The sequence below is a fragment of the Oncorhynchus tshawytscha genome, unplaced genomic scaffold (assembly GCF_018296145.1).
Source record: "Oncorhynchus tshawytscha isolate Ot180627B unplaced genomic scaffold, Otsh_v2.0 Un_contig_2462_pilon_pilon, whole genome shotgun sequence".
NCBI lineage: Eukaryota > Metazoa > Chordata > Actinopteri > Salmoniformes > Salmonidae > Oncorhynchus > Oncorhynchus tshawytscha.
The window spans coordinates 2125-14943 of record NW_024609503.1 but is presented as its reverse complement, the minus strand read 5'-3'; the positions used below and the strand labels follow the sequence as shown (position 1 = coordinate 14943).

Below are 12819 nucleotides of genomic sequence, written 5' to 3'. Positions count from 1 at the left end.
TGCTCCCACTAATCCATCCTCTTTCTACTGTAGCTGTGTGTTCCCACTAATCCGTCCTCTTTCTACTGTAGCTGTGTTCCCACTAATACGTCCTCTTTTTACTGTAGCTGTGTTCCCACTAATCCATAATGTTACAGCGGCTGTGTGTTCCCACTAATACGTCCTCTTTGTGTACGTGTTTAACTATGCCACAAGAATAGTAAACAAACAAACATTTTGTTGGTCCCCACAAGGTCAAATGCTATTTCTAGGGGGCTTAAGGTTAGGGTATGGGTTAGGGAAAATAGGATTTTCAATGGGACTGAATTGTGTGTTAGGTTAGTTGTACAAAACTGTGTTTTGAAATCACAAAACTGCGTGATTTGTAATCTCTGCTTTAATCTGGGTCCTGTTCATTAGGAACTAGCAACCCTGTGTGTTATTTCCTGTTCAAGAAGAACTAATATATCAACCCTGTTCTGTTAATCTGGGTCCTGTTCATTAGGTACTAATATATCAACCTGTTGTTAATCTGGGTCCTGTTCATTAGGAACTAATATATCAACCTGTTCTGTTAATCTGGGTCCTGTTCATTGGGAACTAATATATAAACCCTGTTCTGTTAATCTGGGTCCTGTTCATTAGGAACTAATATATCAACCCTGTTCTGTTAATCTGGGTCCTGTTCATTCGGAACTAATATATCAACCTGTTGTGTTAATCTGGGTCCTGTTCATTAGGAACTAATATATCAACCCTGTTCTGTTAATCTGGGTCCTGTTCATTAGGAACTAATATATCAACCCTGTTCTGTTAATCTGGGTCCTGTTCATTAGGAACTAATATATCAACCCTGTTCTGTTAATCTGGGTCCTGTTCATTAGGAACTAATATATCAACCTGTTGTGTTAATCTGGGTCCTGTTCATTGGGCACCAATATATCAACCCTGTTCTGTTAATCTGGGTCCTGTTCATTAGGAACTAATATCAACCCTGTTCTGTTAATCTGTGTCACGGTGCTGACTTTGCCCGTCGCCTGCAGTAAAAGCCTCTATCCCGTCCCCTGGCTAGGCAGAGTACTTTAGGATTTTAGTCACTTCGGTGTGACAAGGGCCTTGCCGTGCGGCCCCACCAACTCTTCTATGTATTCGTAATGGCCCTTCGCGTGAGTTGGGTTTGTTCCTTTGTTCACGTTGTCACTCCCTTATTTGCCGGTCTAGTATGGGGCCTTGGATAGAGGAGTACTTTATTACTTTATGTTTGTAGACTCTTCCTATACTCCCTTACCTTGGGTCTTCTTCTCTTATATCAATACCTAATAACTAATCTTCTGTTAGTTATTATGCTCGTCAGCTAGTAGTCACTTGGAAACTAGTATTGTTATATGTATTTGACTTTTCCAAAGATATATTATTGTCCACACAATGAAATATTCTTTAGTGCAATCACTTTAACCTATAACCAGGGTCACTTTCTGTTCAGTGAGAGTGTCAAAGGCGTTTGCTCTCCAGATTGTTAATCTGGCCTAGTTGTCAAAGTTTCAAGCTTTTATTAAGTCAATCTGTTTTTGGTCTTATACACGTTATTTCAATTCAATGGTTCTACAGTCCCAATACATCAATAATGCTCAATCAATCCTTAATGCGCTATGCTATGCTATACTATGCTATACTATGCTATACTATACTATGCTATGCTATGCTATACTATGCTATGCTATGCCAAGTAATATTGCAAAGGTAAATCGCTTAACACACTTCTTTATAACTCTTTAAACAAAGCAAACAGCCATATATTTACCTTGAAGCTCTATTCCCTTGGTCCTTCCACTGCTCTCTATAAGAGTAGTCATATTTACCTTGAAGCTCTATTCCCTTGGTCCTTCCACTGCTCTTTATAAGAGTAGTAATATTTACCTTGAAGCTCTATTCCCTTGGTCCTTCCACTGCTCTTTATAAGAGTAGTCATATTTACCTTGAAGCTCTATTCCCTTGGTCCTTCCACTGCTCTTTATAAGAGTAGTCATATTTACCTTGAAGCTCTATTCCCTTGGTCCTTCCACTGCTCTTTATAAGAGTAGAAATATTTCTGCAGCCTCTGCTGTTTATACTACTATAATCTTCTTATTTAGTCCATTTGAATATATGCAGTTTTGTCACACAACACAATGCCACAGGGAGCATGCAATTGGCATGATGACTGCAGGAATGACTACCAGAGCTGTTAGCGGAGAATTGAATGTGCATTTCTCTACCATAAGTCGCCACAAGTTGTTTTATAGAATTTGTCACTACATCCAACCGGCCTCACTACCGCAGACTACGTGGAACCACGCCAGCCCAGGACCTCCACATCTGGCTTCTTCTCCTGTGAGATCGTCGGAGGGGGGGTTGCGGAGGAGTTTTAGTCTGTAATAAAGCCCTTTTGTGGGGAAAAACTCATTCTGATTGGTTGGACCTGGCTTCGCAGTGGGTGACCCTATGCCCACCCATGGCTGTACCCCTGCCCTGTCATGTGAAATCCATAATGAATTTATTCAAATTGACTGATTTCCTTATATGAACTGTATTTCGGCAAAATCTTTGAAATTGTTGCATTTATTTTTGTTCAGTACACTTTCTAATGGTGAATCTCTTTGAATTCTAGATCTTCCACTTAAGTACTCTGGAGGAGCGCTTCTCTCGCCTGTGGACACAGTGTCAACGCTGTCAGGGCTCTCTCCATGAGGATGTGCTCTGTACCAGGTACACACACACACAAATGCATACAATTGGTATACAGATGTATGTGTTTGAAAGTTACTTTCCCGGTACATCGTTAATGTGACTCTCACAGGGTGATGTCAAGCTCCAAGTTTGTTTACAATATAAAGATAACTTCAGTAAATAAATACTTAGGTGACATTTCTGAAACAGGTGATACTCTATATACACTTCTGACATGGGAGATACTCTGTATTCACTTCTGACATGGGTGATACTCTATATTCACTTCTGACATGGGAGATACTCTATATTCACTTCTGACATGGGAGATGCTCTATATTCACTTCTGACATGGGAGATACTCTATATTCACTTCTGACATGGGAGATGCTCTATATTCACTTCTGACATGGGTGATACTCTATATTCACTTCTGACATGGGAGATACTCTATATTCACTTCTGACATGGGAGATACTCTATATTCACTTCTGACATGGGAGATGGTCTATATTCACTTCTGAAATATGCAGTGCAGGGATCCTTTAACGCACCTAAAAGTGCAACATCTGTACCAGCAGTGTACACTCACGTTGGACAATTACCACACATAAACCCATATCGACATATCTGTTACACACAGACCCACTCTGAAATACACACCATACAGTGGGGCAAAAAAAGTATTTAGTCAGCCACCAATTGTGCAAATTCTCCCACTTAAAAAGATGAGGCCGGTAATTTTCATCATTAGGTACACTTCAACTATGACCGACAAAATGAGAGAGAAAAAATCCAGAAAATCACATTGTAGGATTTTTAATTAATTTATTTGCAAATTATGGTGGAAAATAAGTATTTAGTCACCTACAAACAAGCAAGATTTCTGGCTCTCACAGACCTGTAACTTCTTCTTTAAGAGGCTCCTCTGTCCTCTGTATTAATGGCACCTGTTATCAGTATAAAAGACACCTGTCCACAACCTCAAACAGTCAAACTCCACTCTGGCCAAGACCAAAGAGCTGTCAAAGGACACCAGAAACAAAATTGTAGACCTGCAATAGGTAAGCAGCTTGGTTTGAAGAAATCAACTGTGGGAGCAATTATTAGGAAATGGAAGACATACAAGACCACTGGTAATCTCCCTCGATCTGGGGCTCCACGCAAGATCTCACCCCGTGGGGTCAAAATGATCACAAGAACGGTGAGCAAAAATCCCAGAACCACACGGGGGGACCTAGTGAATGACCTGCAGAGAGCTGGGACCAAAGTAACAAAGCCTACCATCAGTAACACACTACGCCGCCAGGGACTCAAATCCTGCAGTGCCAGACGTGTCCCCCTGCTTAAGCCAGTACATGTCCAGGCCCGTCTGAAGTTTGCTAGAGAGCATTTGGATGATCCAGAAGATTGGGAGAATGTCATATGGTCAGATGAAACCAAAATATAACTTTTTGGTAAAAACTCAACTCGTCGTGTTTGGAGGACAAAGAATGCTGAGTTCCATCCAAAGAACACCATACCTACTGTGAAGCATGGGGGTGGAAACATCATGCTTTGGGGCTGATTTTCTGCAAAGGGACCAGGACGACTGATCCGTGTCAAAGAAAGAATGAATGGGGCCATATATTGTGAGATTTTGAGTGAAAACCACCTTCCATCAGCAAGGGCATTGAAGATGAAACATGGCTGGGTCTTTCAGCATGACAATGATCCCAAACACACCGCCCGGGCAACGAAGGAGTGGCTTCATAAGAAGCATTTCAAGGTCCTGGAGTGGCCTAGCCAGTCTCCAGATCTCAACCCCATAGAAAATCTTTGGAGGGAGTTGAATGTCCGTGTTGCCCAGCAACAGCCCCAAAACATCACTGTTCTAGAGGAGATCTGCATGGAGGAATGGGCCAAAATACCAGCAACAGTGTGTGAAAACGTTTGACCTCTGTCATTGCCAACAAAGGGTATATAACAAAGTATTGGGTTAAACTTTTGTTATTGACCAAATACTTATTTTCCACCATAATTTGCAAATAAATTCATTAAAAATCCTACAATGTGATTTTCTGGATTTTTTTCCCTCATTTTGTCTGTCATAGTTGAAGTGTACCTATGATGAAAATTACAGGCCTCTCTCATCTTTTTAAGTGGGAGAACTTGCACAATTGGTGGCTGACTAAATACTTTTTTTGCCCCACTGTGTATGATATTAAGTCAATGTTGCTGTGTCTCCCTCTACCCAGCCGGGACTGTCCCATATTCTACATGAGGAAGAAGGTGCAGAAAGATCTGGATGATCAGGAGAAGCTGGTGTCTCGCTTTGGATGGTGAGAGACAACCAACAGACTCCATATTCACCGGCTCCCCTCTCTCCCCACTCCTGCTCGTTCCCTCTCCAGGAAAGGATTTGTACTCTATTGTCTTGCAAGAATTATAAATGTTACACTATTTTATTGAAATATGAATCTAAATAAATGGCATTTTTTTGTAGAAATGTGTTGTCATTCTTGTCTGTCTAGAAGGCCTCAGTTGCATTGAACCAAAAGTATGGTGGTGGATGTTGTAATGTGTTGAGTACTGAAAGTTGTGTAGCGGGTATTTTACGATAACCTGTGCAAAGCAGCAGTCATTTGTTACTATACACTTCTAATAGACTACATTTCAGGGTTCCCATGCTATGTGTTGATATAGACTAAGGCCTGTATTTATGAAGCATCTCAGTAGGAGTTCTGATCTAGGGTAGGGCTTGCAAAGGGATGGCATGTTACTGGGAACTTTATACGTTTCCCAGTAAACTACCAGAATTTTAAGAATAATTTGTAATTGGGCTCCCTCAGTGCAAGAGGCGACACTACAGTCCCTGGTTCAAATCCAGGCTGAATCACTTCTGCCCTTGATTGGGAGTCCCATAGGGCGGCGCACAATTGGCCATGCGTCGTCTGGGTTTGGCCGGGGTAGGCCATCATTGTAAATAATAATTTGTTCTTAACTGACTTGCCTAGTTAAATAAAATGAAAAGTATAATCTAGTGGCCCTTTTAGGTACTTCAGATTATCACAGGTGTCTGTAATTATCTCTGGCCCTTTGTGACTTCATCATGTCAAATGAAATTGTTAAATGACAAAGCTGTAAAACATCCTGGGGCGGCAGCATAGCCTAGTGGTTAGAGTGTTGGACTAGTAACCGGAAGGTTGCAAGTTCAAACCCCCCGAGCTGACAAGGTAAAAATCTGTCGTTCTGCCCCTGAACAGGCAGTTAACCCACTGTTCCTAGGTCGTCATTGAAAATAAGAATTTGTTCTTAACTGACTCGCCTAGTTAAATAAAGGTCCAAATAAAATAAAAAATCCTGAATAGTGAATACTATTGGTGTTTAATGAGGGTTTCGTAGCGACCAGAGCAGGCACAAGGTGCTGGATCCTCAGGAACTGTTTTGGAACTGCGGCCTTCCCTTTTGACCCTTCAGCCATTTTGACCCTTCAGTCCCATTTAGTGCCGTCTCGGTCCCTACCGGGTCCCAGCACTGCCTCCTGGAACCAGTATCACTGTGACTTCCACCAGCACCTCCTCTCCAGTGACCACAGGAGGACCCTCAGCCCGAGTCCCTGCTCCAGTTCCAGCCCCTGCTCCAGTTTCAGCCTCTGCTCCAGTCCCAGACCCTGCTCCAGTTCCTGGACCAACTGCCCCCTCCATCTCCCCTGGTAACACCACCACAGCAGCCTCGTCTGGTGTCCCTGACCCCTGCAATTCAAATACAGCCATCTCCACAGGTAACATATGTTTAAGTATTTTTGTGTTTTATAAAACTACAAATCTTTAAAGATGTTCTTTCTCTTTACATAGCACCAGCCCTCAAGGCATGTCCACCTCCTCCAACTTCTGCAGCTTCCTCCAGATGTATTGATGTATACATTTTGAAAATGTTTTTCATGAAACATGCTCTAACACTACTTTTTCTCTCAACTGCAGCAAATAAAACGGAGAGATAAACTCTACCTGCCACCCATAGGCACCTCCCTCAGGTACTAAATAATCTGGTTGTTTTTTTATCCCTCTGTTGTCAATTACTATTGTTGCTGTAGTACTTGTACATTGCAAAAGACCATCTGATGTGCTTGCTGCGGGGAGAGTGATCTGCCTGCAAACTCGCCGCTGGAGTGTAGGCCCACGGTGCCATGGGTGTGCTGTGACTTCTGTCAACACTGGTTCCACTGCAGGTGTGTGACAATGGAGGTTGAGATTTATTTGTAAAAAATCAAATGCATGTCTAAAATATATGTTTTTTATTCAACCCATCTTGTGTATTTCTTCCTTTACTTGCCATGTGCATTTCTGCAACAAACTCCAAGTGTTTATGTCAATCACTGAAATTAAAGTTGAATTTGACGTAAACATTTCTACTTTCTCAAAAAATATTAATCTGTAAAACGAATTGAGACATTTGGTGAAGAACCATTTAAGAGTCCACAGGATTAACCCAATGAAAAATTGATGGGTTGCTGTCTTTTTTAAAACAAAATAGTAAGGTGGCTAATACGTCTTTAAGTAGTCAAGTCAGTTAAGAACTAATTCTTATTTACAATGATGGCCTACACCGGCCAAACCCAGACGACGCTGGGCCAATTGTGCGCTACCCTATGGGACTCCCGATCACGGCTGGATTGTGATACAGCCTGGAATTGAACCAGGGTCTGTAGTGATGCCTCTAGCACTGAGATGCAGTGCCTTAGACCGCTACGCCACTTGGGAGCCCATGGTAATGATGCCGATTAACATGCTAATTGCTAACCTGTTAGCTAACATTTTTACGACACCAATAATCACAAAACATTGATGGCTTGATCACAGGATAACACTGTTGAAGGTCATATATTTCATGAACGGTGTTGAATATGCCGATAACTCAGGTCTCTCCAGAGATGTTCGATCGGTCCAAGTCGGGGCTCTGGCTGGGCCACTCAAGGACATTTAGAAACTTGTCCTGAAACTGTCCAGACTTGTGCAGTCATTTTTGCATTTGGATAGATGTTGCATTTTCGTCCTCCGACTTGATTTCTAATGTCCCTGGCTTGTCCCCCCGTGTTGTCTCCCTGTAAGCACAACAGATACTGTTGATGAATCGATACAGGAGACCAAGTTGAAACACTGGACAGGGTGGATCAGGTATAGTAAAGGCAGTTTATTTTAACAGTGTAGAGATATCTGACAAAGCGTGCACGGACTCTCGTTCGTCTGGCTCATAGGGAACCTTCAGAAAAGAGCCCCGATACATTGTGTACAGTCATTTTATTCATGGGTATGACGTAGGTAGATTCTGGTAGATCAGGCCTCTGGTAGGTTGCTGGTAGTTGATTGGCAGTTCCCTCCAGACTGGTGTCGGCGTCCCATTGGCAGTTGGAAGAGTTCTTTGTCTTTGGAACCCATCCCCAGGAGAGGGAATGAGTGTGTGTATGTGTGTGCGTTCCTGTCTTGGCAAGTCAAGTCTGTGTGTCCTCGCAGTGAGTGTGTGTAATGTGTGTGTGTTCTTATCTTGGTGTCCTCGCAATGAGTGTGTGTAATGTGTGTGCGTTCTTATCTTGGTGTCCTCGCAATGAGTGTGTGTATGTGTGTGTGCGTCCCTGTCTTCACAAGTCAAGTCTGTGTGTCCTCGCAGTGAGTGTGTGTAATGTGTGTGTGTTCTTATCTTGGTGTCCTCGCAATGAGTGTGTGTATGTGTGTGCGTTCTTGTCTTGGCAAGATGTTGTGGCCGAACTGACGGCTAGCACCTGTGGCTAGGATGTATCCTGTTTTGACAGTGTTGTGGATGGTTTAAGTGAGTGTGTGTGTGAGAGATATTCTGTATGGCCCTAACATGTTTTACTGTGAAAATACGTTGCTATGTGTTGTCTCCGTTATAGCAATGCAATAGTAGTAAGCTGGTCATTTGCATAAGAAATAGCACTTCATTACAATACCCAGGTCAGAAGGAGGCTTATAGCTGTAGTGTTAACATGAAGGAAGGTGAAACAGACAAACACCTGCCAACTTCTAAGTTATCGCAGTTACCTTTTGCCACAAAAGTTGAGAGTTAAGGTCCCTACTGTTTAATGATGTCAGTCTACCTTCTAAGTTCATGCCATTTCAATTGCCATGTTGTTTTACCTGAATAGATGGATGCTGGAAGTCTGGGGTCACGCGGCGATCAACGTCGCTCTCGGACGAACGGTCCTGTGGGCAAGAGCCATGCATGTCAGGTGACTGTTGCAACTGTCAGTACATTTTAAGAAAGGAATGAAACAGCTATGGAATATTTCAAATCAAAATGTATTTGTGACATGCACCAAATACAATGCTTAAAAATAAGAGTTATTCTTTTTTACTTTAGTTAATTTAGTAAAAAAATGTAACACAATAAAAATAACGAGGCTAAATACAGGGGGTACAGGTTAGTCAGTAATATGTACATGTAGGGGTAAAGTGACTGCATAGATAAAACAGCAAGTAGCAGCAGCGTAAAACAAAAAGTTTTAGGGTCAATACAAATAGTCTGGGTAGCCATTTGATTAACTGTTCAGCAGTCTTATGGCTTTGGGGTATGAGCCTGTCGCTCCTGTACCGTTTGCCGTGCAGGTAGCAGAGAGAACAGTCTATGACTAGGGTGGCCTGAGTCTTTGACCATTTTTAGGGCCTTCCTCTGGTATATAGAGGTCCTGGATGGCAGGAATCTTGGCCCCAGTGATGTACTGGGTGGTACGCACTACCCTCTGTGTGCCGTGCAGTCGAATGCTGAGCAGTTGCCATACCAGGCGCTGATGTAACCATGCTCTTGATGGTGCGGCTGTAAAACCTTCTGACACATGCCAAATATTTTAAGTCTCCTGAGGGGGAATAGGTGTTGTCGTGCCCTCTTCACAACTGTCTTGGTGTGCTTGGACTAGAGTTCGACCGATTATCATTTTTCAACGCCGATATCGATTGGAGGACCAAAAAAAAGCAGATACCGATTAATCGGACGATTTTTTAAAATGTTATTATTTGTAATAATGACAAATACAACAATACTGAATGAACACTTATTTTAACTTAATACATCAATAAAATCAATTTAGCCTCAAATAAATAATGAAACATGTTCATGTTTAAATAATGCAAAAACAAAGTGTTGGAGAAGAAAGTAAAAGTGCAATATGTGCCATGTAATAAAGATAACATTTAAGTTCCTTGCTCAGAACATATGAAAGCTGGTGGTTCCTTTAAACATGAGTCTTCAATATTCCCAGGTAAGAAGTTTTAGGTTGTAGTTATTATAGGAATTATAGGACTATTTCTCTCTATACCATTTGTATTTCATATACCTTTGACTATTGGATGTTCTTATAGGCACTTTAGTATTGCCAGTGTAACAGTATAGCTTCCGTCCCCCTCCTCGCCCCTACCTGGGCTCGAACCAGGAACACATCGACAACAGCCACCCTCGAAGCATCGTTACCCATCGCTCCACAAAAGCCGCGGCCATTGCAGAGCAAGGGGAACAACTACTCCAAGTCTCAGAGCGAGTGACGTCAGCGATTGAAACGCAATTAGCGCGCACCCCTCTAACTAGCTAGCCATTTCACATCGGTTACACCAGCCTAATCTCGGGAGTTGATGGGCTTGAAGTCGAAGAGCTGCTGGCAAACACACAAAAGTGCTGTTTGAATGAATGCTTACTAGCCTGCTGCTTCCTACCATCACTCAGTCAGACTGCTCTATCAAATACCAAATCATAGACTTAATTATAACATAACACACAGAAATACGAGTCTTTGGTCATTAATATGGTTGAATCTGGAAACTATCATTTCGAAAACAAAACGTTAATTCTTTCAGTGAAATACGGAACCGTTCTGTATTTTATCTTAACGGGTGGCATCCCTAAGTCTAAATATTGCTGTTACATTGTACAACCTTCAATGTTATGTCATAATTATGTACAATTCTTGCAAGTTAATTACGGTCTTTGTTAGGATTAAATGGACTTCACACAGTTCAACGAGCTAGGCGGCCCAAACTGCTGCATATACCCTGACTGCTTGCACGGAACGCAAGAGAAGTGACACAATTTCCCTAATTATAAGAAATTCATGTTAGCAGGCAATATTAACTAAATATGCACTCGTGCATTGATTGATGTTTGTGGTAAGGTTTGGTACAACGACAGTGCAAAATCATCACCCGTTTGGCGAAGTAGGCTGTGATTCGATGAGAAATTAACAGGCACTGCATCGATTATATGCAACGCTAGATAAACTAGTAATATCATCAACCATGTGTAGACAGACAGACAGACAGACAGACAGACAGACAGACAGACAGACAGACAGACAGACAAAGAGAGAAAGACACACACACACAGACAGACAGACAGACAGACAGACATACAGACAGACAGACAGACAGACAGACAGACAGACAGACAGACAGACAGACAGACAGACAAAGAGTGAAAGACACAGGCAGACAGACAAAGAGAGAAAGACAGGGCTTCTTGCTGCCCTCGCGTAACAGGTTGCCTGCCACGCAGGCTCCTTGTGGAGTGCAATGTAAGGCAGGTGGTTAGAGCGTTGGACTAGTAACCGGAAGATTGCAAAAACTAATCACCGAGCTGACAAGGTAAAAATCTGTCGTTCTGCCCCTGAACAAGGCACAATGAACAATGGTCACTCTGACAGAGCTCTAGAGTTCCTCTGTGGAGATGGGAGAACCTTCCAGAAGGACAACCATCTCTGCAGCACAGTGGCCAGATGGAAGCCACTCCTCAAATCAAATTTTATTTGTCACATGCACGTGTTCAGCAGATGTTATTGCGGGTGTAGTGAAATGCTTGTGCTTCTAGTTCCGACAGTGCAGTAATATCTAACAATGTCACAACAAATACACACACATCTAAGTAAAGGAATGGAATTAAGAATATATAAATATATGGACAAGCAATGTCAGAGTGGCGTAGATGGTATAGAATACAGTATATACATATAAGATGAGTAATGCAAGACATGTAAACATGTTCCATTTATTAAAGTGGCCAATGATTTCAAGTCTGTGTATGTAGGCTGCAGCGTCTGTGCTAGTGGTGACTGGTTAACAGTCTGATGGCCTTGAGATAGAAGCTGTTTTTCCATCTCTGTCCCTGCTTTGATGCACCTGTACTGACCTCACCTTCTAGATGATAGCGGTGTGAACAGGCAGTGGCTCGGTTGTTTTCCATTGATCTTTTTGGCCTTCCTGTGACATCGGGTGGTGTAGGTGTCCTGGAGGGCAGGTAGTTTGCCCCCGGTGATGCGTTGTGCAGACCTCACCACCCTCTGGAGAGCCCTGCAGTTGTGCGTGGTGCAGTTGCCGTACTAGGCGGTGATACACCCCGACAGGATGCTCTCAATTGTGCATCTATAAAAGTTTGAGGGTTTTAGGTGACAGGCCAAATTTCTGCATTGGGCAACCTTGGAGTCCTCTAGATATTGAACAAAACACATGATATTCTCCTACAGTTCTGAAGGTGACTTGAGGAAACCTGGCATAAATACAGTATGACTACAAGAATGTACCAGCTGGTACTTTTTCCTCACAGCATGTATAGAAAGTGGAAGAGTTATAAATCTTCTACCTTTGTTCTGAGACGACATGTTGATGTCACTTCCTACTGTGGAGTTGATCTGAGGCAATTACAATGCTTCCACCCTGCGCTGTGATGGTAGACTGGGGATTGTAGGTTGGTCTGTGCAGGGGAGAGAGGAGATAACCCTGTGTCCTTACCCTGGTACTACAACACAAGGCAAAACTCTGATCTCAAATACTTAATCAAAGTCAGTCACTTTAACTATACCTACATGAACATATTACCTCAATTAGCCCGACTAACCGGTGCCTGTATATAGTCTCGTAACTGTTATTTTCACTGTCTTTTTAATGTTGTTTTTATTTCTTTACTTATCTATTGTTCACTTAGTACCTATTTTTACTTCAAAATTGCACTGTTGGTTAGGGCCTGGAAGTAAACATTTCACTGTGAGGTCTACCTGTTGTATTTGGCGCACGTGACAAATAAACTTTGATTTGATTTGTTCCCCAGTAGGCCATCATTGTAAATAAGAATTTGTTCTTAATTGACATTCCTAGTTAAATA

The 12819-nt window shown here is 42.3% G+C and overlaps 1 protein-coding gene and 1 long non-coding RNA gene across 2 annotated transcripts in view; one reads left to right on the top strand and one right to left on the bottom strand.

Annotated features, from left to right (window-relative positions):
* pold1 (polymerase (DNA directed), delta 1, catalytic subunit) overlaps window positions 1–5173 on the top strand; it is a 38133-nt gene extending 32960 nt beyond the window's left edge. Inside the window, exons 26-27 of the mRNA XM_042315557.1 lie at window positions 2627–2724; window positions 4923–5173. Of these exons, the coding sequence (XP_042171491.1) occupies window positions 2627–2724; window positions 4923–5010 (186 nt within the window). The 3' untranslated portion in view covers window positions 5011–5173. The remainder of the gene's footprint in view (window positions 1–2626; window positions 2725–4922) is intronic.
* A 765-nt stretch (window positions 5174–5938) lies between these two features.
* Window positions 5939–11913, bottom strand: LOC121844981. The gene is made up of 3 exons (XR_006082255.1): window positions 11856–11913; window positions 8820–8885; window positions 5939–7768 (listed from the first exon to the last, which is right to left on the bottom strand). It is a non-coding gene; the product is annotated as an uncharacterized LOC121844981 (long non-coding RNA).
* Between the last annotated feature and the right edge of the window lie 906 nt (window positions 11914–12819).